This window comes from Ictidomys tridecemlineatus, chromosome 5, assembly GCF_052094955.1.
Source record: "Ictidomys tridecemlineatus isolate mIctTri1 chromosome 5, mIctTri1.hap1, whole genome shotgun sequence".
NCBI classification, from domain to species: domain Eukaryota; kingdom Metazoa; phylum Chordata; class Mammalia; order Rodentia; family Sciuridae; genus Ictidomys; species Ictidomys tridecemlineatus.
The window spans coordinates 195,430,519-195,453,700 of NC_135481.1; the positions used below are offsets into that span (position 1 = coordinate 195,430,519).

Below are 23,182 nucleotides of genomic sequence, written 5' to 3' on the forward strand. Positions count from 1 at the left end.
GATTTCTGTGGCTCTGGGTCCCGCGTGGGGCGAAAGTCCAGGCTGGATACCTGGGGTGTCCTTGGTCCAGAATGTGATGGTGGTGCCAAGGTTGGATCCATTTCCCAGGTGTTCCCACTGTGGCCCAAATCATTAAAATCATTAAGCAAACTATGTGTGAGCCTGCAGTCCCAGCTCCTCAGGGGTGGGAGGATCCCTTGAGCCCAGGGTTCTGGGACAGCCTGGGCACAGCAAGAACCCTGTCTTAAAAACCAAATCCAGCAAACAGCCAAATCACACACACACAAAAAAATCCCTGGACATTCAAATAAAAGCACAAACACTTAAAAAAAAAAAAAACCAAAAACAAACCCATCAAGCGTTTATGAAGGCCTCCCAGATGTGAGGCTCCTGGTTGACATATTCTAATGTATTTTTGTTTTACAGATGAATGAAATTGAAGTATGTCCAGAATGTTATCTAGCTGCTTGCCAAAAACGAGATAACTGGTTTTGCGAGCCTTGTGTAAGTTGGATTTACTTTCCTTATTTCATTTTCTGAACTCTGTCTTTGATGGCTCAGCCGTCTCCAGGGGGCTTAGGAGACGAAACTTTGGATGAAGTTTTAATACGTGTTTTTACTGATAAAATAACCTAGATAGAATAAGCCTCCTAGGCTGTTCGTGTGCAAGAACTAGTTAACCCAGGAGAACGGCAGAACCCAGAGTCGAAGGGAATTCGGTAGGAATGTGGGATGCAGGCAGGGGGAGGTGTGGGATGTGGGATGTGGGGGACAGGACATGCATGATGTGGGTCACAGGGTGCATGAATAATGCTGAGAGTTTTGTGAGTATTGAGGAGTGTGTCATCCACAAATCTTCTTGGGCCTGTTTTAAGAATGTTAGAAATACTTTCATGGATTAATGTTATAGACTCTCCAGTCCATGGTGGTATTTTTTTTTTTTTAATTAGCAAAGAGCAAAGTTCAGCTTTTTATTGAAAATGTTAAGAGCTGTCAAAGAGACCAAAGCCTATGCTTGAACCTTGGATTCTTGGTTTCCATTTTCTTCTCTGGGGCAGAGGGAGGGAGGGGAGGGACCTCCTGCTGACACAGCACCTGCTGCTGCAGCGCCCCCACCAGCCCTGAGGATGCAAATGCAGCTCCTCAGTGTGGACATTGGCCAGGGCCTTTGCAGATAAACCAGGCCAAAAAGACTCAACATTTACACCACCTGCCTCAACAAGGTATTGATCTTATCCTCTGTGACAGTCACCTTGTCCTCGTTAAGGATGAGGGCAGAGTAGATGCCAGCTCAGGGACAGAGGCCATGGCAGGCTGCAAGGTGAAGTGAGATCTTCACCCCAAGTGGCCTTAGTTTCCTTGGAAGGACCGAGTACCTTGGTGGCATCTGAGGGGAGAACAAATCATGGTCCTTGCAGGATCTAAAGACACCTTGATTTCTCACTGTGGATCTGAATTTCCAAAACGGTGTTTATTTTTGCCCTCTGTGACGCTGGAGGTCAAAGCCAGGGCCCCGTGCACGTCAGCTGGTATTTAGCAGAGAGAAGTGGTGTGGGGTGGGTAGAGGGGTGGGGATGGAGGGCTGGAGGGGCATGACCGGGCAAGGGAAGGGAGAATCCAAACGTGCCTGTGTCCCTTCAGGCCTTTGGAGGTAAACACCTGGATAGCTGGGGCTCAGTGGCTGGCACGTGGGAGGCCCTGGGTCCCATCTCCAGCACCACATAAAAAAACTAAATAAACAAAATAAAAGTATTATGTCCATCTACAACTAAAAATATCAAAAAAGAAAAAGAAAAGAATAAACACAGCCTCTGCTGCCCTCTGTGCTGGCACAGGGCACGTCAGCCCACACTGGGGGGAGAGTGGCGTCAGGGCTGTGTGGTGCAGGAAGGCGAGTGTCCAGGTGACAGCGGAGCCAGGACTCCAGCCTGGTTTTGTTGTCCTCGGATTCTGTCCCCTCCCCTTTGGAGCCCTCCCCAGCTCTGTGCAGGCACCTCTGTGGCCGCTGTCTCCCCGCCGTCTCGCCCTCCCCAGCCGGGAAGTGTGTCTCACTGCCAAATGTGTGCCAACTCTGGGTTCTGTTTTTCTTCTAGAGCAATCCACATCCTTTGGTCTGGGCAAAACTGAAGGGGTTTCCATTTTGGCCTGCAAAAGCCCTGAGGGATAAGGACGGGCAGGTCGATGCCCGTTTCTTTGGACAACACGACAGGTGGGCGTTAAAAACAGGCTTTGAACATGTAGCTTCACCTGAACCTTTGACACTGTCATTGGATAAGAAAAGAGGTGGAGGGTATGGCTATTATTTTTATTATTATTACCATTTTTTAAAAGCTGATTTTTCCTCTTGTTGTTGGCTGGTGTGGCTGTGATTTGTTTACTGTCGTGATACCGACCCTTGATCTCGTAGTGGGAAATGTTTTCCTGTGCTGTGTTAAGCCTGATAATGTGTGGGCTTCAGTTTTTTTCCAGGTACGTTAGAAAATAATCTTACTCTAGTGGTTTTGTTGATCTTACTGGCATCGGAGTGAATTCCCGGGCTATTTTGAGTGCTGCCGTCCTTTTTTATTTTTTTATTTTTCCCGTCATAAATTAAATCTCTGTGCAAATTGCTTTTCAAAATAATGCTTTCAGGCATCAGATGTATTTTCCCAGATTGCCGGTAAATGAATCTCTTATCATCCTGCTGGGTAGTTCCCTCCTGTTCCCTTTTCTCTGTAGCTAATGTGGGAAATTACCAGGGGCTGCTGTTTTGACAGGTGTGAGCCTCCCCTCCCGGCATCTCTGCCCTCCACTCCACGGGAAGTGCCTTTCAGCTAATAGCAGTTCCCTTCAGGGCAGAGCCCCTGCGCTCAGAACAACAGGTAGACAGGGATGAGCACGTTTATATTGCAGTCCTCTCCTGGCAAGTTCCGTGAGGGTTAAATGAGGCACACGCTGGACCGCCCCTGTCCCTGCAGTTTGGAGAGTGCATAGGGGAGTCTGTTTAAATACATGCAGCACAAATTATACCCCACTCGGAATACACAGAAAATGCAGTTTGTATTCTGAAATTTTGCTTGAGGTCTTGCAGATCAAAGAACAGCGTGAATTCCAAAGTAACCCACTTCCTTATTAGGAATCCCGACAGTGCTTTGTCAGGAGACCAGATGGAAATTCCTTGATAGGGCACTGGGTTTGATAGGAGGTATCATATTTGGATTTTAATGGCTCTTGTTGGAAATCTGCTGGAAATTCTTTTATTAAATTTTCATTCAAAGTAGTATACATTTGGAGCCTGCTCAGCCTGGGTGCTGGGTGCTGGGGATGCGGGAGTGAACAGGCAAGCGGACATCATCGCTGGGAAGATGGGTCACACCCAGGAGTCTGTTGGGCTAGCCATCTCCATCAGGAGGTGGTGGTGGGCCTGGTGCAAAGGTTTGGGCAGAGTAGGCAGCAAAAGCAGAGGCTCAGGCAGGGAAGGGTGGACCTGGTGTGCGATTAGAACAGGGTGCAGGGAGGAGAGGATGGTGGGAGACCGGATTCCAGGGGTGGGCAGGAGTTGTTGTTCTTATTTGAAGAGCTGGAAGAATCCGTGGCAGCCTGTTGATCCCGTGTCCTGATCAGAGCGTGGGAAAGTGAGCGGTCTTGGTGGTTCAGGATTCCTATTCTGTAGGTTGGCACAGTGTGGGGACGTGCACTGGGATGTAGGTGACAGGGATAGCAGTGCTTGCCCCACATACCAAGTGCACCAGGAGCTGAGTCCATCATCCAGCTCCCTCTTCTGGGACCATCCTGCAGAGACCTCTGGTCCTCCCCTTGCCAGCCATCCGCTGAGAGTGGCTTAGGTTGCGAGAAGGAAGAGCGTGGGCTTTGCTCCCCGGTGGGCAGAGGCTGTCCCCACAGCTCGCAGGTTCAGTCTTTGGTTCTAGGTGGGAGCCGCTGGGAGCCAGGCCCTTTGTGTTAGGTGGCCCTCTGAGTGTCTCTAGTACCCTCTACCCTGCAGAGTGACTGTGTTGCCCTGTTGGTTTGAACTTGGGTGAGAGGGGCCTAGGCAGGAGTTTTGGTAAAGACCGTGCACAGTGCTGCAGTGACAGAAAAACCCTAAAATGTCCAGCTGTTCTCCGAGTGTCAGAAATGACTGGCTTCCTGAGTCCTGACAGCCACCTTTCTGCCCATGCCTGCTGGGAGGTTCTCCCCACGGAAGGCCCTCTTTCCAGGAAGGGTTGCTGCCTCCGCAGAGGCAGGCACAGGGGGCAGGCTCACGGACAGCTGCTCTGGTGGAACCCAGCAGCAGGACCCAGAGTCTAGGCTCGATGGCACAGAGGCCAATGCACTGTCCCCTGCTCGGGGAGGTCAGAGGTGCACCAGAGGCCAATGCGCTGTCCCTTCTCAGAGAGTTCAGAGGTGCACCAGAGGCCAACCTACTGTCCCTTGCTCGGGGAGCTCACATTGGGGTGGAGGAGCCAAAACATAAGCCTGAACATGCCCAGGTGAAGTAGGCCGGTGGAGGGAGAGCTCAGCGCGCAGCTCCTGTCAGCGTAGTGAGTGCTGGCGTGGGCCTGGGGGCTCGTGCCCGACTCCAGCGTGTTCCTCGAGTCCCATCTGTCTTCCTGAAGAATTTGCTTGTGTGTTTTTTTTTTTTTTTAAAGTTTTATGATAGACCTGCACATGCACAGCCAAGTTAAAAATTTAGGAACTGGGTTGGGAGTGGTGACGCTGGCCTGTCACACCAGCTACTTGGCTAAAGCTGGAGACTGTCTTGAACCTAAGAGTTCAAGGTCAGCCTGGGTAACATATCAGGATCTGTTAAAAAAAAAAAAAAGACTAGGTGACAACAACAATGAAAAAAGAACTATTTTATCAAATACTTGCAGATTTTCTTTTTTTTCTGTTTTTTGGGAGTTACTGGGGATTGGATTCAGGGGCACTTGACACTGAGCCACATCCCTACTCCTATTTCTTTTTTTTTTTTTTAAGAGAGAGAGAGAGGAGAGGGAGGGAGAGAGAGAGAGAGAATTTTTAATATTTATTTTTTAGTTCTCGGCGGACACAACATCCTTATTGGTATGTGGTGCTGAGGATGGAACCTGGGCCGCACACATGCTAGGCGAGCGTGCTACCGCTTGAGCCACATCCCCAGCCCCCTACTCCTATTTCGTATTTTATTAGAGACAGGGCCTTTCTGAGTTACTTAGCACCTCTCTAAATTGCTGAGGCTGGCTTTGAACTTGTGATCCTCCTGCCTCAGCCTCCTGAGCCCAGCTGGGGTTACAGGTGTGCGCCTGGCTCAGAATTTCTTTTTAAGCTAACATTAATTGAGTACTGCTTGTGCAGTTGGCACTATTTTAAGTAGCTTTTTTTTGGGGGGGGGTATATTTTTGTCTTTTGTTTTTGTAAGTTGCTTTTACCTGTTCTACTGATAAGAAGACGGGGCCCAGCAAGGTCAGTGCTTTGCCTGGGGTGACTCAGCTACCAGGTAGCCAGAATGGCTAGAATCATGAGAGTGTAACTCTAGCCCTTGGGCTCTGTAGGGTGCTGCTCGGGACCTCTCATGACATGTCCTCTCCCAGAGACTTCATCTACTAAAGCAGATCTAATTTCTCTTTAAAAATTTTCTACGCTAGTTGAGGGAAAGAAGCACTTTCCCAAGGCCCCTTTGAAGGCACCTAGGAACTTGGGAGGAGACAGTTATGTACTCGAAGCACACAAAAGTCTGGGCAGAAACAGGGTCACAAGATGTGGCTGCAGGCTCAGGAGTCCCTGGAGGTGCCTGGCCCCTGGCTCAGGTCCACGGTGTCCGCTCCACTGGGGAAGCCTTGGGGACCTCACCTCCAATCAGATCCGCCCTGTCCAGCCTGAGCGCCACTGGAGAGAGGCCTTGGTCTCCTCCTGGCCTCCCCGATCCTGAGGGAGGTAAGGCTTCAGGCCTCAGCAGGAAGGTGGCTGTCAAGATGCTGGTCATTTCTGACACTCGGAACAGCTGGACATTTTAGGGTTTTTCACTTTTGGTTTCTGTCACGAGCTGCTATTTTCAGAAGCCAAGAGTGGCAATAAGGCACCTGTGTGCTCCATCCCACCCTTGAAGCACAGGACTTCAGGGTGGACTGTGGGCCAGGGGGAGAGGTACTGCTAGAAGCCCACAGTTTTGCTTCTTTTTAAAGCATGAGAAGGCGGGGCCTCTTGGTCCAGGTCCTGCTCTGCTGCTCTGCACGGCAGGGAGTAGGGGTCCGCTTCTCCCCGGGAGCAGGCGCAGGCATCCGTTCCGGGCACCCACTTGGCTTCTCCTTGGTTTATACCTGGATTGAACTCCTGTCTGTGAAACCCAGAGGGATCCCTAGAAGACCTTATTCCCACCACTTAGCAGTTACAACCTCTTGAGCTGGGTCATCAAAAGTGCCGCAGGCTGTGTTCTGATGTCCCCGTGTGCTATCACCCACAGTGTCTGTCCAGGTGTGCCAGCCCCCTCCTGCAGCCACGCGGCTCGCTGGTTCTGTGAAGCAGCCACAGTTTTTTCCTTTTCCCCCCCCTTGCTGTCAGGGGTCTGTGCAGTGTGCTGGGCAGTGGGGCGTGGATGCTGGGAAGATGGACTGGAGGTGGCCGACCTGAAGGCTTGGAGGGCTGCTTTGCAGTGATTTTCCCTTGTGAACATCTCACATGCACAAACATGAACCTCCTTCTAGGAATATGGGTTTCCCAAGTCCTAGTCCCTTTTAGAATAGCAATAAGAAAGCTGTTTGTGTCTGTGTGCAGCTGAGGGAGATCTGGGAAATACCCTTTTTGGTGGTACATTGGAGGAATGCAGTAACTTTTTTTTTTTTTTTTTTTTAAATTCTCTACCAGCTAAAAACCAGAGGGGATTTATTGTGTGTGTGTGTGTGTGTGTGTGTGTGTGTGTGTGTGTGTGTGTGTGTTTAATGGATTAAAATGACTAAGACTGTCGAGCCTTTTACTGTCTTTGCTGAGTTTTGCTGTTCTGTGTTCTGTCCTTGTGGCAGAACATGCCTGTTAAGTGGATCGTTAATTAAACATTGAAACCAAGTCATTTATTTAAAAAGAGAGTAAGTATTTAAGAATCTTGGCAAACATGCTAGGCTAATGTGGTTTGTATTCAGGAAAGAAAAAAGAAAAACAAAGCCTTGCAAATCACTGAATCTGACTGGAACTTTCTTCCTCTCTTGCCCTCCCAGGGCCTGGGTTCCAATAAACAACTGCTACCTCATGTCTAAAGAAATTCCCTTTTCCGTGAAGAAGACCAAAAGCATCTTCAACAGCGCCATGCAGGAGATGGAGGTCTACGTGGAGAACATCCGCAGGAGGTTCGGGGTCTTCAATTACTCTCCCTTCAGGACGCCCTACACGCCCAACAGCCAGTACCAGATGCTGCTGGACCCCGCCAACCCCGGCGCGGGCACGGCCAAGACGGACAAGCAGGAGAAGGTCAAGCTCAACTTCGACATGACGGCCTCGCCCAAGATCCTCATGAGCAAGCCCCTGCTGGGCGCGGGCGCGGGCCGCCGCATCTCGCTGTCGGACATGCCGCGCTCGCCCATGAGCACCAACTCCTCGGTGCACACGGGCTCCGACGTGGAGCAGGACGCCGACAAGAAGGCCACCTCCAGCCACTTCAGCGCCAGCGAGGAGTCCATGGACTTCCTGGACAAGAGCACCGGTCAGCGCGGGCGGGGGACGGGTGGGACAGGGGACCCGAGGCCCCGGGGGCGAGGGAAAGGGCTCCCGTGGGGGAGGGGCTGGCCGCGAAATCAAGGCCTTGAACGCAGAACCGAGGCCCAGACCAGAGGCCGGGCTGGACGGCTCCTAGCGGCCGGTGCTGGACGGCCCCTAGCGGTCGGTGCTGGACGGCCCCTAGCGGTCGGTGCTGGACGGCTCCTAGCAGCCGCTCACGGGATTGGTGGGAACACGGTTTCCGGCGGGCGGAGCCTCGGGCCGCTTTGGCTTCACCAGAACGGGGCGGGTGGGGGTCAGCGGGGTTTGGCCCTAGCTGGTCAGGGTCACGCCCTTGCCGTGCTGTGCTGGAACTGGAGCCGCTGGGGAGGACGCGCTGGGGAGGACGCGCTGGGGAGGACGCGCTGGGGAGGACGCGCTGGGGAGGACGCGCTGGGGAGGACGCGCTGGGGAGGACGCGCTGGGGAGGACGCGCTGGGGACCAGGCTTCTCCCACCAGCCGGTCCCCACTGGGAGTCCAGATACCAGGCTTCCCGCCTGATGGCCCAACGTGGTTGCTGTAGTTCATGCTCCATTCACCGATGGCTCCCTGCCCCCTTGGGCACCAGCGGCCGAACCCCGCAGCCTCCGCGGGAACTGCAGGGTTTTGCTTCCCTGCCTGCAGATTTTCAATGAGTGATTAGATGGGATCCTTGCTCTGGGGGACCTACAAATGAGATTAGTGTTTCCAAAAGGCTCACTAGAGTTCATTCGTACACCTGGGTGGAGGTGGCCAGAAATCCTTTTAGAGTTCACTTCTCATGTCACTGCCTCTTGGACTGATCACAGCAAACTCCCCATAACTCTGTTCTTCTCTAAGCATTTTAATTAAACAGTTGACTTTTCAGTACATTCACATCCAGTGCTCAAATATCACAGAAACACATAAGGTAAAAAGTCCCTGTGGGGCTGGGGTGGGTCGTGGCTTGGTGTAGAGCGCTTGCTTGCCTAGCACATGAGAGATGTTTGGTTTGATCCTCAGCACCATATTCAAAAAATAAATAAAGTTGATATGAAAATGCCATTTCAGGTCTCCCTGGAGTTGTCCTGCTCCTTCAGGGTCCCTGTGTCACAGTTGCATTGCTTGTTAGGGACGTGTGTGGAGCATTGAGGCAGGGTGCTTGTGGTCTGTGCCTCGGTTTCCCCACTGTAACGTGAGGATCTTAATAGTGTGCCTGGGAGGTTCTTGTAAGTAAGAGGAATTGGGGTGCACTTAGGACAGTGCCCCAGACAGCCCACGCTGTGCAAGTGCTGGCTGCTGCTTCTCCTGGTGCTGCTGTCCACGTGGGTCAGGGAACTGATGCCAGCAGGGATGGCCACTGGCTGAGAGGAAGAAAAGTAATGGGGACTTGAAAGAATTCTTTCTTCCCCAAAAGAATTCGGTCATGTGTTAAGTATTCTACGAACGTCATTGCCTTCATGAGGAAGTGGTTTTGCTCCTTTTCTTGAATTGTGGTATTCACGTTTTTTGTTGCTGTGCCATTGAGATATGGGCACAGAGAACCTTCTGAACCCAGCATGATGGTTCCTGGTTAGCCGGCTGTTGAGAATGGTGGAGACCGGGACACCCAGGGCATGTGCCTCATCTCAGGGATTTCACCCGTGGCCACCATGCAAGAATGTGGCCTTGGGGCTTTCAGATCTTGATATTCTTCCAGAGGAATGGAAAAAGAGAGAGTGAGAGAGGAGAGAGAGAATTTTTAATATTTATTTTTTAGTTCTCGGCGGACACAACATCCTTATTGGTATGTGGTGCTGAGGATCGAACCCGGGCCGCACGCATGCCAGGCGAGCGCGCTACCGCTTGAGCCACATCCCCAGCCCAAATGTGGATTTTTAAGTAAAATCTCCACTGATTAAATGTCAGGCTGAGATGTCTTGGGGTGTTTTCTGGGGTAGCACATGTGCAGTTGGAGCAGCAGCTTTAGACTTGGAGCTGGAGTGCTCACCTTCAGTCGACGTCCCGCCTTCCCACTTGCACCATAAAACGATTTTCACTTCCGATTTTTTTTTTTTTATCATAATAAGCAATGGGAGACTAGAGCCCAGCAATAGAACTTACTAGCATATGACGACTGTGGAGCCATTAAAGGTAAGAGAGTCCTGAAGGATCAGCCATCGCTCTTCAGGAGATTGCTAATGACCCTAAAGGTAAAATAACGATGGGGACTTGGTGGCTGTGCACTCAGAAGTGCACCGATTCTGCCGCACTGTCCCTGGATGGCTGCAGGGAGGCAGAGCATTGGTGCTGGGTGGCTGCAGGGTCTTTGTTGTAATAGACTGCAGCTCTACCGTGTACCCTGGGGTCCCCCATACTCACAGGACAGCGTAGGATGTTGTCCCTGGAGCCACATAGCTTGTGTGGACAGTGTCAGAAGGTCTTTCCTTTTGTCCCCTTGTTTCTGACCAGAGGTCCTTAAAATCTTACTTTAATCCCATGCACGGTTCTGTGATGGTCTGGATTCCCCGGACCCCTCGGCCTGTTGGTTTTCGTAGAGAGCTTGAGAAGGTGGGATTTCAGTTTTGGTGGCTATGCTGCGAGTCCCCGTCACTCTCTGTGGAGCTTTGTTCCATTGTTGGGTGTTGGATCTGCAACCCAGCTTTGGCCTCTGCTAAGTGAAATGTGGTGTAAGCCCCTGTTTTTAAATGGCTTCTTGTTTTTTTTCCTTAATGCCATGAGGTTCACTGATGTTAACACGTAAGTTGCTACAGTAAAATAAAAAATGCAGGTGTGTAAACTGCCACTGTTTCTCCTGGGCCACATGTCAAGAGAATACAGTGTACCATTAGAACACATCTAATGTGTTTAATTTAGCCTCTCTCTTCCTTCTGGAGCGGCAAAGGAGAGGGATAAATGGCCTTAGACTTTGTGACAGAATTCCTCATCATTTGGGTTTTTAGGTGAGAAGCCAGTAGATTCCCTTTAAACTCCAGAGTTTCTTTCCTAAATTATAACTCTCTTGCTCAATATGTGCTTGGGAGTTGGCTAACCCTGAGCCCAATAGTGTAGGACAGGGATGACACTTGGAATGTTGTTGTTTTTTTTTGGTGGCACCGGGATCGAATGCAGGGCCTTACGCAGGCCAGGCAGGGATTGCACCTTGGTCTTGCAATCCTCCTGCCTCAGCCTCCAGGGTAGCTGGGATTATAGGCATGCTCCACCCCCGCCAGCCAGAGTCATTTTAATCTTACAAATAGCCCCTGTTTCTATAAGGGGTCAGTAGTAGATAGTTCAGGTCTTAAAGATGTATTTTGCAGCTGTAGACATGAGGTGGGTGAGTTCTAATAAAACTTTGTCGGTGGACACTGGAATTTGAATTTCGTGTGACTTGCATGCTTTATATGAACTTTTAATTCCTTCTTCCCTCCCAGCCACCTTAAAATGTCAAATCCTCGTAGTTTGCAGGCCACATGGAACAGGTGGCATGTCAGCTTCCGCCCGTGGCCCAACTTTGACAACCACTTCTACTGACTGAGCGAGTTAGGGGCAACTCTGGGCCAGAGTCCTGGTTTCACGGGGGCCATCCAGGGCCCTGCAGCCTGCTTCCTCCCACGGCAGCCTGCTGCCCTCTGCTGTCCCAGTCACAGGAGCATTTTTTTTTTAACAGGGAGCAGGAGCTATTAATGGCCCCCACGCGACACAATGGAGACAAAGCTGTGGCTTATCCAAAATCCTGCTTTAAAGAGAAGACCTGTCATGTCATAGGATAGGAAAACCATATAAGTAGTTTATGACAGTGACAAAATACGCAAGTCGCAGCACAAAGCCACAAATTGGAATAAGTTATTCTATAAAATTTCCAAGAGACTTTGGAAACCTCCCTTTTGTTTGGAGGATTAGAGGCGCAGACATGGGCCCTCCTTCTCGGGGCTGGATTTGCTCTCTGATAAGCTCTTGGGTCAGCGGGAAGCCGTTAGCTCCCGGGTTCCTGGAGTCCTGCAGGTTGATGGCCAAAGCGGTTCTCATTCTCAGTGGTTTTTCTGGTTTCTCATTTCTGTAGGCCTCCTGGCCAGAATTGATGCCTTCACCAATATTGGCTTTCAGGATCCCCGTGCAAGACATTAAAGTGAATTAGGGGAGCACCCTGGGGCCGGCTCTCGCCCCTCTCGGGGCTAATGGTCCTTGGGTGTCGGAGCTCCACTGTGGGGTACCAGTCAGGGAGCAGGGAACGAGGTTCTATGTTCTCATCTCATGGTGGAATCAGTACTTCTTTGTTGTAAGATAATTGTTAATTACAAGAACTAAAGTCACTAATGATCCCGCCTCCCATAGTCAGCCCTCCGGTGTTATTTTAGGGCCCTTTGGGGGGTCGGTTTATAGGTCACACTATTCAACTGAAAACTTGAACTAGTCCCCCAAGGACCGGGCTGCTATGGAGATGCATAGGTCAGACGTGGTGGAGACTGTGGTGAGGAAAGCCGCAGACACAGCTGTCCCGACCTGTCACACACGTCTGCCTGTGTGCACATTTGGTCACACTGCCACACATGCTCGTTCTTCTGATAAGGGGATGCACTGCTAACGTCTGTGGATTTTTTTTGTTTGTTTGTTTTATTGTAAAGGAGATGCTTATAGCTCACTAATGGGTCTTGATTGACCTGTAGCTCTCAAAATGTGGAGCAAGCTACTGGGACCTTGTCTTGCAGCTGGTTCTGGCTAAGGGAGCTAAGCAGGCTTCGTATTGCCAGATTGGTGATATTTCAAGAGCATCCGTAAATGGATTTTCAATTGCAATCTACCCCAATTTTTACCCACTGTTTCAAATTTTCTAAAGATTTCTCTCTCCTGAATCGAACGTATTTATGAACTGCTTTAGTTCGTGGATCCCCTGGTTTCCATGTCTGGTGTAAATGGTGTAGGATTTTTGTTGTTGTTGTAATTTTGAGCCTCACTTTCTTTCATTATTGAGATGGGGTCTTGCTGTGTTGACCAGGCTGGCCTTGAACTTCTGAATACATGGGATCTTCCTGCCTCAGCCTCCCAAGTAGCCGTGACACAGGTACATGCTACTGCACCTGGCATCTTAACCCTCCAGGTGTGTTTCTGTGTTAGTAAATAACCCTTAAAAACAGCATTTGCCCGACACCTCTTAGCCCACCCTAGACTGTCCAGTGTCAGTCTGCCGCTCGGCTCACCTGTCCCGAGGCACCTGAGTCTGTGCAAGGTGCAGCTCCTTGAACATACAAGTCGTTTTCAAGTTTTGTGAGTTCTGCACATTTAGCATGAATCATTGAGTCCTCCACCCACGCCTGCCCGCCCCAGTGCCGGGTGTGTGGGAGAGAACGAGGGGCACATTTTTCTAATTTAATTCTAAGACTCCTATGTTTCATGGAGTCAGAATAGCACTTAGCTCGGGCCAGGGTTTTGTAAATGGAGATAATAGATGATGTGTTTTAGCCCACACTTGTGAATTGTACATCAAAGTGTAAAATCTGATTAAATTGTTTGTGACTTCAAAGGCAGTTAGTTCTTCCTTTGGGCAAGATTTATGGCTTTCTAAAAGGATTGGCGTCTGTTTCAAAGTTTAATTGAAATGAACATTTCCAAATGTCTATGATGATTTAAAGCAGTGTTTCTCAACCCTGGCCCTCTTGACATTTGGGCTGGACAAGTCTGTTGTGGGGTCTCTCCTGTGCACTGCAAAATGTCCAGCAGTGTCCCTGGTCTCTTCCCCTGAGATGCCAGGAGCACCCAAGTCACAGGATTGCAACAGGCAAAAATGCCTGCGCACATTTATTGCCAGATGTCCCTGGGGGCAAAGTTACCCCTCCAGTCCCTGTGAAGAACCTTGGATTTAATAGATGTCATATGTCAGTCTTTTGGACCTTAGCATTGGTGATATGATTGTTTGAAGTTCTTCAATATTTTAATTTTAACGTTTAATTTTGTGTCTTTTTCCTGAGTACACAATATTCCACATACTTTGGAAGAGACCCAAGTGCTTCCTTCAACTTGACATCTTCCTGTGTCATCATGCCAATATGCTGTGTCCTCCCCTCCCCGCCCCTCTCCTCCTCTTCCCTCCCCTTCTGTCCCCGCCCCTCCCCTCTCCTCCCCTTCCCTCCCCTCCCTGGAACCCAGGGCCTTGTGCCTGCCTGACAAGTGCCCTCTGTCGTGGCTGTATCGCTGGCCCTATATCTTTGTGTCACTGGTCACCCAGCCTTGTTTGTAGTGGGGCACTGTATGAAGATGGACTTCACTGATGTTTCTGTATGAAAACGTCGTATTTGGTGTCTTTGCTTGTCATGACCACCGTAAGGAGAGGAGAAGCGGAGTCCCCGTTCTTGGGTGAACGTAGTAGGTGCGCAGGATGGTTGGGCTGTGACCTGGGGGTCCGGTTGCCTGGAGGAGCTGCTCTCTGACATCCTCACAGCCACAGGGAGCCATAAACCGATGTCACCTTCAGGGGGCCAGCAAGGGAGAGCTCTGAGATGACGTTGGGGGACCAGCGGCCAGTGTGTGGGCAGGTGTGGGGCTGGAGGTGGGGACTGGCTGCCCCTCCCAGGTGTGGCTGGAGTCCCCCCGGGTCAAGGACTGGACGTAACTGATGCAGTGTTTTTGGTGCCACTGTGTGGCTCGCGCGGCTTCCTGAGGCCGGGTGTGGAATCCTGCTGTCGTGGGGGCTGCAGGGGAAGCTCAGGGGTACAGCACCAAGTCCTGGATCCCCTCCCGGCACCCGGAAAGAAAGGTCCCGTTCTGGAGTGTTTGGGGTTTTCAGGTCAGGGCCGTGCGCCTGTGCCTGACCCAGAAGGGGGGCCGGACACCCCAGGCCTCCAGGACCCTGTGCAGCGTGTGTGCAGACAGGACAGCAGGAGTGGAGGTCGCGGAGAGGCGGGGTGAAGCGGGGTGCACAGACCCCGGTGAAGAGTCAGGTCGCTGGAGGCCCGCGGGCGCTCAAGGAATTGTACGGGCCGAGGGCTGATTCAATGGCATTGAGTTAACGGGATGGTCCTGGCATTAACTGTGAGGAGGAGGACAGGTCAGGTACAGGACACTGCACTGGCTGGGGGGGGGGACAGGTGCATTGGAGGTGGCATGGGAGGTCTCTTTCTTAAGGAGACACAGTTCTGCCCAGATGGGGTCTGTGGGTTGCTAGATGACCCCAAAGCTGCGTCCCTTCTGGAGTCTGTGAAGCTTCGCAGTCCTAGACCCCTGAGGGGGGTGGGCCCTCTCCTGTCCAGACCAGTGGACACCACCTCATTCTTGCCACAGCCCTGTGGTGTGACCGTTTCTTCAATCCTAATATTTCAAGGTTATCAAAGGAAGCATCCGTAGAGCTAAAAGCTTCCAATTATTATTGTCAATACACATGCATGTGTATAACAGTTAAAAAAAACGACTTCACCCTGTGAGTTGCTAAAACCCCCAGCGGGATCTCAGGTAGGACTGTCCTGCTAGAGCCCCTGTTGGCTGCACTCGCCTGCTCTTCACTTGAACTTGACCCCGTAAGCAGGGGACTCTCCGCGTTGGTTCTGTGTGCTCAGTGGCTCTGCTGTCCCTCAGGATTAGGTCTCCTTGTCAGTTCCCGAGAAGTTCCTGACTCATAGTTGATGGGAATTAGAGAAGCTCTGGTCCTCCATCTGCACAGGGAATTCGTGATCCTGATCTTTTTAGCTACCACAGATCTGCAAGGAGTACGACATACACAAATAGTTATTTAAAAATAATTATTTAAAAATCCATAGTAAAGACCTTACTGGTCATGTTTCCTTAAAACGCCTTTGTGTTCCTCTTGTTTCTCTGTGTCCCGTGGTAATGACGGTCATAGTGGCAGCAACACCCCCAGCTGAAGGACCGCTCTGGGCCACGGCTGGGCCAGTCTGCCGCTCCTCACAGTAGAACGGACCTAATGGAACATTTTAAAACCTAATTCTCAGGATGATTCCTCCCGTTAATTGAGCGCTTGCTAAGCCCGAGTGGATGGGCCCACCCAGCCCTCACCCCTGCCCCCGCTTCTCGGGAGACGAGGATTACCACGTGGCATTGGGGGCCAGGTAGTCTTGGCTGTGGGGTGTCACAGATACCAGCAGCAGCCCTGCTCCCCTCGTGCTGGCCACCAAAATTGCCCCTGCACATTGCCAGTCCTGTCCTGGGGGGTGATGGGGGTAGGGGGTGCATTCGCTTGGCTGAGAGTCACGGGTTCAGTGATGAACCGAAGCCTTCGAGGTCAGGGAGGACATAGAGAACAAGTGCCCAACAGCAAGCAAGGGTCAAGCACTTGGTAGGTTCCAGGTGGGGCTCGGATGACAGACAGTTGCTGGACACACTCCCCACAGTGGCCCAGGAGGTGTAGCTCTCCTCCTCCCCTCGGATCAAGCTCTGAGCGTCCCCCCCTGCTGCTGCCAGGTTGGGGGCTGCGGGGCCGCCTGCCCGAGGCCACACAGCAGGCCAGCAGCTGGGCTGGGATTGGAACCGCCGTGTCTGCCTCCCGACCCCTGCTTACTCCAGGCCCCCCCAGTCTTTCCCACCAAATGACATGAAGAGAAAGTCCACAGGTGCCGGGCCGAGCTTGGCCGATGGACACCGAGCCTCGGAGCTGTGCGCAGAGTGAGCCCGTGGGGTCCCTTTTCTGCACCTCTGTGTTGGGAAAGCGAGGGGGCGGAGGGCCGCCCCTGCCCCAGTGGACGAGCGCTCTTGAAGTCCCTGGGGGTCTCATTCCTGCTCCCTTTGCCGTCGGTAGCTGTCTGTCAAGACCAGGTGGCCTCAGGGTCGAGGTTGCCTCCTGTCTGGGGAGGACTGGCCATTTGTCATGGGTCACGGCTTTAGACCCAGCGGGTTTAGAGGGGCCCAGCAGGCCCGACGGTACAGTCCCAATGCAGTCGAGTGGCCAGGGCCAGCCGGCAGGGTCTGGGGGCTCTGCTTGGCTCCTGGTTTTATTAAACTAAGCATTTGGTTTCTGTCCTCCTCCTCTCCCCCAGCGAAGGGAGGCGCAGGGGCAGCAGGTGGGTAGTAGGTGGTTTGAGGTTCAAAGCCGCGGGCAGGACCACCTTCGTCCTCCTGTGGAAGTTCCAAACACAGGAGGAGGAGAGTCACCCGCGGCTCCCTCCCTCCATCTGGTCCTGAGCAGGGCTGTCTGCAGCCTGGGAACCTCTGGACCAGATCTGCCCAGGGCTGCCTTGCTCCCCGGCAGGTGTGGGCTGTGTGAGCGGCCCCTGTCCCCCGCCCTGTGGAGGCCATGCCACCTGTGGAGGCCGGGCCGCCTGTGGAGGCCATGCCCTTTTCCAGCCTGGCTCCTGATCTCCACATCTGGACCTCGTGGGGGCTGCCGCAGTTCACTGATGTTTATTTTGAGATTTACACCGTGGATGGGCCAAACCAATTTCGTGGGCAGCTTAGCCGATTTGTCTTAGAGCTTTGTGTTTCATAGAGGACTGGGGAGGCCGCCTTCCTGGTGGCTTTAACGGTTTAGCATCGGGTGACGCTGGAAACCAGCCACCAGCCAGCCCCGCCCTCTCCTTCCACCCACACGCCCCTTGTCCGTCCAGAATGGACACGCGCCCACCTGTCCCCCCCGTCCCACCTGTCCCCCCGCCCCACCTGTCCCCCCGCCCCACCTGTCCCCCCGCCCCACCTGTCCCCCCGCCCCACCTGTGCCTGCGAGCGCTCCTGTCGGTCTGTGAGTCCGACTTCTAACGGTGCCATCCCTTTTCAGCCTCGCCACCCTCCATGAAGACGGGACAGGCAGGGAGTCTGTCCGGCAGCCCGAAGCCCTTCTCCCCGCAAGCGTCTGCACCCATCATGACCAAGACGGACAAGACGTCCACCACCGGAAGCATCCTGAACCTTAACCTGGGTCAGTTGGCGCCTCTGGCAGAGTCTTTCTGTGACAACTGTGACTTGGCAATTGTAATGTCCTTTTCTGTGTGTGGTTCTTGAACCTTTGAACTCTTTTCTCTGTGCAGATAATTAAAAAGGTGCAGTGGGTGAAGGTGAGGTGAGTCATGCCCCCAGCCCTCCTTAACCATGTTTTATTTTCGGCATGGCCTCACCGAGTTACTGAGGCTGGCCTTGAACTTGCAGTCCTCGGGCCTCAGCCTCCTGAGTCACTGGAATAACAGGCATGCGACACCACACCCATTTGCCGCTGTTCTTGTCTTGAAGGGCCTCAGGTCTGTGTTCAGAAGCTTGTTTCCCCTGGAGCCTATGAGCCAGATCACTGATGAGTGAATACATACATGTGGCCCAAAGAAGTTCCGTGAACCTGTGTTAACCTTCCTGCGCCCAGTGCACTCAGATACACTGTTCCCTTTAACTTTCTGATATCGATTTTCATCCCTTGAGTCGTTATTTTTTAATCCACTGGGTTTTAGTTGGTTATTTAAAAAATACCGTGTTAGGAGAAGAAAAACCTATGAGGCCAAGGTTTCGCACGTTTGCACTAGTAATGCCAACAGCCAAGTGCGAGGTCCTTTTGAGCCATTCTGTCCTGACTCCTGGTCTTGTCGAGCCCTGGTGTTGGGAGTATCGTAGGCTGGGAGAGGTGGCCCGTCAGCGAGGGACCCGGCTATCAAAGCTTCAGGTCCAGGGAGGGTACTGAAGGCGGACGGGCAAGAGGGTTCCCGCCACCTAGGAGGAAGAGCCAGCCGTGCCCATAACCGGAGGAAAGAAGAGGGAAAGAGGGGGTTCTAGAGGTGGTGGGTGAAGACCCACTCGCTGTGCTGTAGGAGAGGCCAGGAGGCCGGGGTGGCTGCATCCTGGGCAGGGGCAGGAGGGAGTCCATCGAGGGCTTGCAGACCCTGAGGCGGAGGGGCCTGTGCCCACCTGAGGTGTCTGTCAGAGGACAGCTCTCTGTTGATCAGTCATCTGTCTGGTCAGTTGTGTCTCCCCCCCACATGGGGCCCATGTCTGGGACATTTGCTTGTCCCCAGTGCCGCCGAGTCTCCTGCGGTGCCCAGGACCCTCCTGGCGTGGAACTCCTGGACCACGCGGTGACGGGGCCGACTCCCTGGCCAGCGGCAGAGCTGTGGGCCAAGAGCTCCCCTTGGAGTCTGAGATGCTTGCCGGCCCCCAGGTGGGCAGGGCAGAGGGCACCTGGTGGCAGGCGCTCCGAGGCCAGCTCTGCGGGAGGGCAGTGCCAGCCATCTAGGCGGACAGGCAGGGCTGGGGGCGTGCAGTGCCGCTGGAGCTGGGAGACGCCAGGTCTGGACAGCACCCTGGGTGCCCAGCAGCCCAGGTGGAGCCCAGCTGTGTGTCCTTGGAGCCCGGCTCTCCTGCGTGCTGGGTCGCCTGTCCCCGCAGCCCAGGTGGAACAGGGCACTCAGGGTGGAGCTGGGGGTTCGGATTCAGAGTGAACAAAGGGGAACCCACTTGCTGCCTTGGGAACACGGACGGTTTCCTACAGTCCCCAGATCGGTGGCCTCTTCCCTCGCCTCCTCCCTCCTGCACACCCGAGCAGCCGGGCTGGGCGCGGCCTGCTCCCTGCGTTCCCCCCTGCCAGTCCCCTGCGGCCAGGATAGCTCCTTCCCTAAATGGGGTGACCGGCAGGCATCCTGATGACAATGTGGGTCTCTCAGTGTGGCTTGACGCACGGACGTGGGAGTGCAGGACCCTTCCTGGGGCGTGTCTGGTGGGTGGGACGTGGCCGTGGGCAGTGGTGCTGGCCGAGGCTCCTGCTGCCTCCCTGGAGGCCCCCAGCCCCCCCCACAGCGGGCAGTTTTGCCGCCTCCCAGCAGGGATGAAGGCCTGTGAGCCCGGCCGTGCCTGGGTGGGATCTCGGGTCCCTCATGGGGGAGGATCGCTGGGTCCTGAAGTCCAGCCAGGGCAGCCTGCTTGGGGCTGAGCGCCAGCTTCGTGGGTTTAGTCACGTCTGTCCCTGTGACGGCCTTCGGCAGACAGGAGGGATACAGGGCACCAGAGACAGACGGACAGCAACAGTCTCACAAGACAGAATTCCATTAAAAAAGTCAAAAGCAAAAACAGACAGAACACTGGAAAAGGCAAACTCACAGTGATGGAAGCAGCCGGGTTAGGGGTGGAGGAGGGTTGGACTGCAGACCAGGAGGGAGCACTTGGGGACAAGGTCTTGCCCCGGGGGTTTGTGCATCTGTGCCTCTGTTCAGACGGACCTGGATTTCCTCCAAAATGAACTTTGCTCTCTGTAGATTGAAATGACTTTTAAAAATAAACAAGCAGCACAGCCTTTGAGGTAGGTAAGACAACCCCATTTTGTGGAAGGGCAAGGGAGGCACAGAGAAGCAAAGTCACCTGTGCACAGTCACACAGGATTGGGTGGGGCTAGGCCTTTGGGCTCCGAGAACCCCGAGCTGCAGTGCTGTGAGCCAGGGCTGTGCTAGGCTCGAGGGCCTCTCCCTGGAGTCTGCTGTGCCTCTTGGGTAGGTCAGCCCAGGGGTCAGTGCTAGGTGAAGGTTCCCTCTTAGCAGTGATAACATGGGGGGCAAAGGAGGAGGCTCCTGCCCATTGCCGCTGTGTTTGGAATTAAAGATCAGAATTCCCCGTATGTGCATGTACCCTCCTAGATTTAAAGTCTTGGCTGTTGGGGCTTGCGCAGTGGTGCACACCCGTAACCCCAGTGCCTGGGGAGGCCGAGGCAGGAGGATCCCGAGTTTGAGAGCAGCTTCAGCAACTTAGCAAGGCCCTCAGCATCTCAATGAGACCCTGGCTCAAAATCTGTAAAAAGGCTTTGGAGATACAGCTCAGTGGTAGTGTGTCCCTAGGTCCCCTCCCCCTTCCCCCCAGTGCCCCAAATTAACATAAAAACGGGCTCATCTGCACTAAAAGCAAATCATAAAGCTCTACTTGAGAGCCAGATACAGCAACCCAGAACACAAAACCCTGCCCTGGGCTGGCAGCTGGTTTCGAGGCTGGGCTCAGTGAGTCACGGTTCCTGCGCTGTGGGTGGGTGGGGGGGGGAAGCGGCTCCCGCCCCGGCTGGCTGCCCTCACTTGCTGTCTCGGCCTCTGCTCTCCTCCTTCAGACAGAAGCCGAGTCCCGCTGGCTTGTTTCAGGCCCCTTCTGTGACTTAATGGTGGCGATAAATCACACACCTGAAATCCGCCGAGAACACGGTGCTGGGTTCTTGTCTCCTTCTAGAGCCCCTGGTCAGAGGTGAAGGGCCAGCAGGCCAGTGCTCCTGTGCTGGCCACCGTGTGCCCAGGTGCTCTGTTGAAGGTGCTGAGGGAGCCGTGGAGAGCCGTCTGGCCTGGAGCATTGCTGCTGTCCTTCTGCTGTCACTGACAGGGGCCACCTTTGTCCCTGTGCAGGGCAGTCCCTTGGAAGCCAGCCGTTCCTTAAGAGCCCCGTGTGAGCCGGGCCTGGGCTGCCCAGGTGTTCTCCCACTTCCTTACAGTGAGTGGGCTGGGAAGCCCCCTGCTGGGCTTTGGTTGCGAGGGGCTTCGGCAGGGTCTCTTGTCTATTGAACTGTCTCCTTGAAGGAGCCGCCACGTTGTAGCTCCTGGAAGTCCACGCGTCATAGTTTGCCAACAGCATTACAGCAAAGGAGATCTGTTTATTTCTAAACTATTTATCCGGGCCCCTTATTTATTGGCTCCGGGTGGTTGTCCGTTTCTTGGTTATTGAAAACAGCTACAGGGAATGCTGATTTTGGCCACGGGGGACAGTGTCCGTGGGGTAAACTCCTAGAGTGGAGTGGAGGTCGAGGCCCGTGCCCTTGACATCTTGAGAGGGGTTGCCAAGTTGACCTCTAAAGGGGATGTTCTCGTTTGTGCTCCCTGCAGAAGTGTCAGGTCGGGCAGCTCTCTCTAGCACGGGTATTTTTTTTTTTTTTAAATCCCTGGCTTCCATTTATAGGCTGAGCTGTCTTCATATCAACTGAGAAATTCAAAATCCTGGCAGCACAGTGATTCTGAAGATGGTCCCGATATAGAAGGGCAGGGGTGGGAGAAGGCCTGATAAGCCACCACGAGCCGGAGGAACAGGGACGTGTTCCTTCTCCCTGTGGAGGAGAGAGGGCCCCAAGTGCTGCTGATTGCAAACCGCACACGCCCCGAAGGTCCCAGGGCCTGAGCCACCCCCACACTTTATTCTATTTATTCCTTTTTTTTTTGGAACTGGGGATTGACCCCAGGAGCACTCGACCACTGAGCCACAGCCCCAGCTCTTTTTAAATTTTATTTAGAGACAGGGCCTCACTGAGTTGCTGAGGCTGACTTTGAACTCTTGAGCCTCCTGCCTCAGCCTCATGAGTCACTGGAATTTCAGGTGTGTGCCACCGTGCCTGCCTGGTGGTGTTTTTTTTCTTAAATCTTTATTGTATTTTATGTTTTAAATTTTTTCTATGTGGTGCTGAGGCTTGAACCCAGGGCCTCACAGGTGCTGGGCAAGGGCTCTGGCCCCGAGCTTCAGTGGCAGCCCCTGGTGGCTTATTCTTAACAAGAACGGTCATAGTAGCGGTTGAGGGAGGCGAGAACCCTTATTTTGTCAAAGAGGAGGCTTTCCTTTGGTTGTGTTCTTCCTGTGAATGTGCAACAGGTGAGTGTTCCCAGAGTGGACTTGAAGGGCCCGTCTCTCACAGGCGGGCACGCTCACACCCGTGCACACACAGGTCGAGGGCTCAGGTGAGGGCTGTCTCTTGATGAGCCCCACGTACCGGGTGGAGGCCGTGCGGGATTTCTTTACTCACAGAAGTGGACTTACACCAGGGTCTCCACCCCAGCTGCCCCTAGGAGTCACCTGGGGGGTTCCCCCAGCTCTCCCAGACTGTAAGTCAGGGTTTCTGAGGGACTGACAGATGCTGTATGTCAGGACGTGCATATTTTTTATTTTTGGGTTTGTTTCTCCGTATTTACACTAAAGCGCCCGAGGCAGAGGCCCGGGGTTGGTGCGCTGTGCTGCTGTTTCCCTATCGGTGCTCTTTGTAAGCTACAGATCCAGGCAGGTGCAGAGTTTCCAGTTCTTCCCTCCAGGCCTCCTCCCTCCAGGGCCTCTCTGCGCAGCCTCCGAGGGCCCTGAGAACACACAGTGCACACTGGACCTTTGCGGGTGCTGTTCTGGAACATGGCGGTAGTGTCTTTGCTAGCTTTGAGCACTCGCTTCCAGAGTCCTGCAGGTGTGAGGAAAGAGCCCTTCTGTAGGGTGGGGCGTTGGGGACCTCGCGTTTCCCCACGTGCAGTGCTGGGAATGCCCTCGCGGTTGAAGGTGAAGGGCTGTGGCTCATGGCAGAACAGAAGGAGAGAAGCCAGCGACAGCTCCGCCAGCGCTGGGGGCGCTCCGGGGCTTCTCCAACAGGCCAGGGAATGGTTGCCTTGGGTGCGGGTCAGCAGGGGAGTGAAGGGAAGCCCAGGAGATGAGCCCACCGTGGCTGGGAACGGGCTCAGAGGTGGCTTCTCCTCTCTGGTGGGTGATCAGATGTCACCCGCTTTCTGACCTGTGTGTGTTCTGGGGTTGGCTGGGTGGGGTTGGAGGGGACCCCACAGGATAAGGTCAAGGGAAAGACAGGCTCCCCTCCCCACGATCTCTCACTGCTTTGTGGACCTTTGTGGCCACCGTAGTTCTCTTCCTCTT

General features: G+C 53.5%; 1 protein-coding gene across 35 annotated transcripts in view; it reads left to right on the plus strand.

Annotated features, from left to right (window-relative positions):
- Zmynd8 (zinc finger MYND-type containing 8) overlaps nucleotides 1-23,182 on the plus strand; it is a 97,764-nt gene that overhangs the window by 47,506 nt on the left and 27,076 nt on the right. For 34 of the 35 annotated variants that reach the window (XM_078052013.1, XM_078052004.1, XM_078052018.1 and 31 more), the window contains 4 exons: nucleotides 427-504; nucleotides 2,094-2,209; nucleotides 7,167-7,648; nucleotides 17,355-17,495. In XM_078052013.1, coding sequence (XP_077908139.1) covers nucleotides 427-504; nucleotides 2,094-2,209; nucleotides 7,167-7,648; nucleotides 17,355-17,495 — 817 coding nt within the window. Of the gene's footprint in view, nucleotides 1-426; nucleotides 505-2,093; nucleotides 2,210-7,166; nucleotides 7,649-17,354; nucleotides 17,496-17,604; nucleotides 17,637-23,182 lie in introns of all 35 variants that reach the window. The other variant, XM_078052025.1, reaches the window with a different exon arrangement.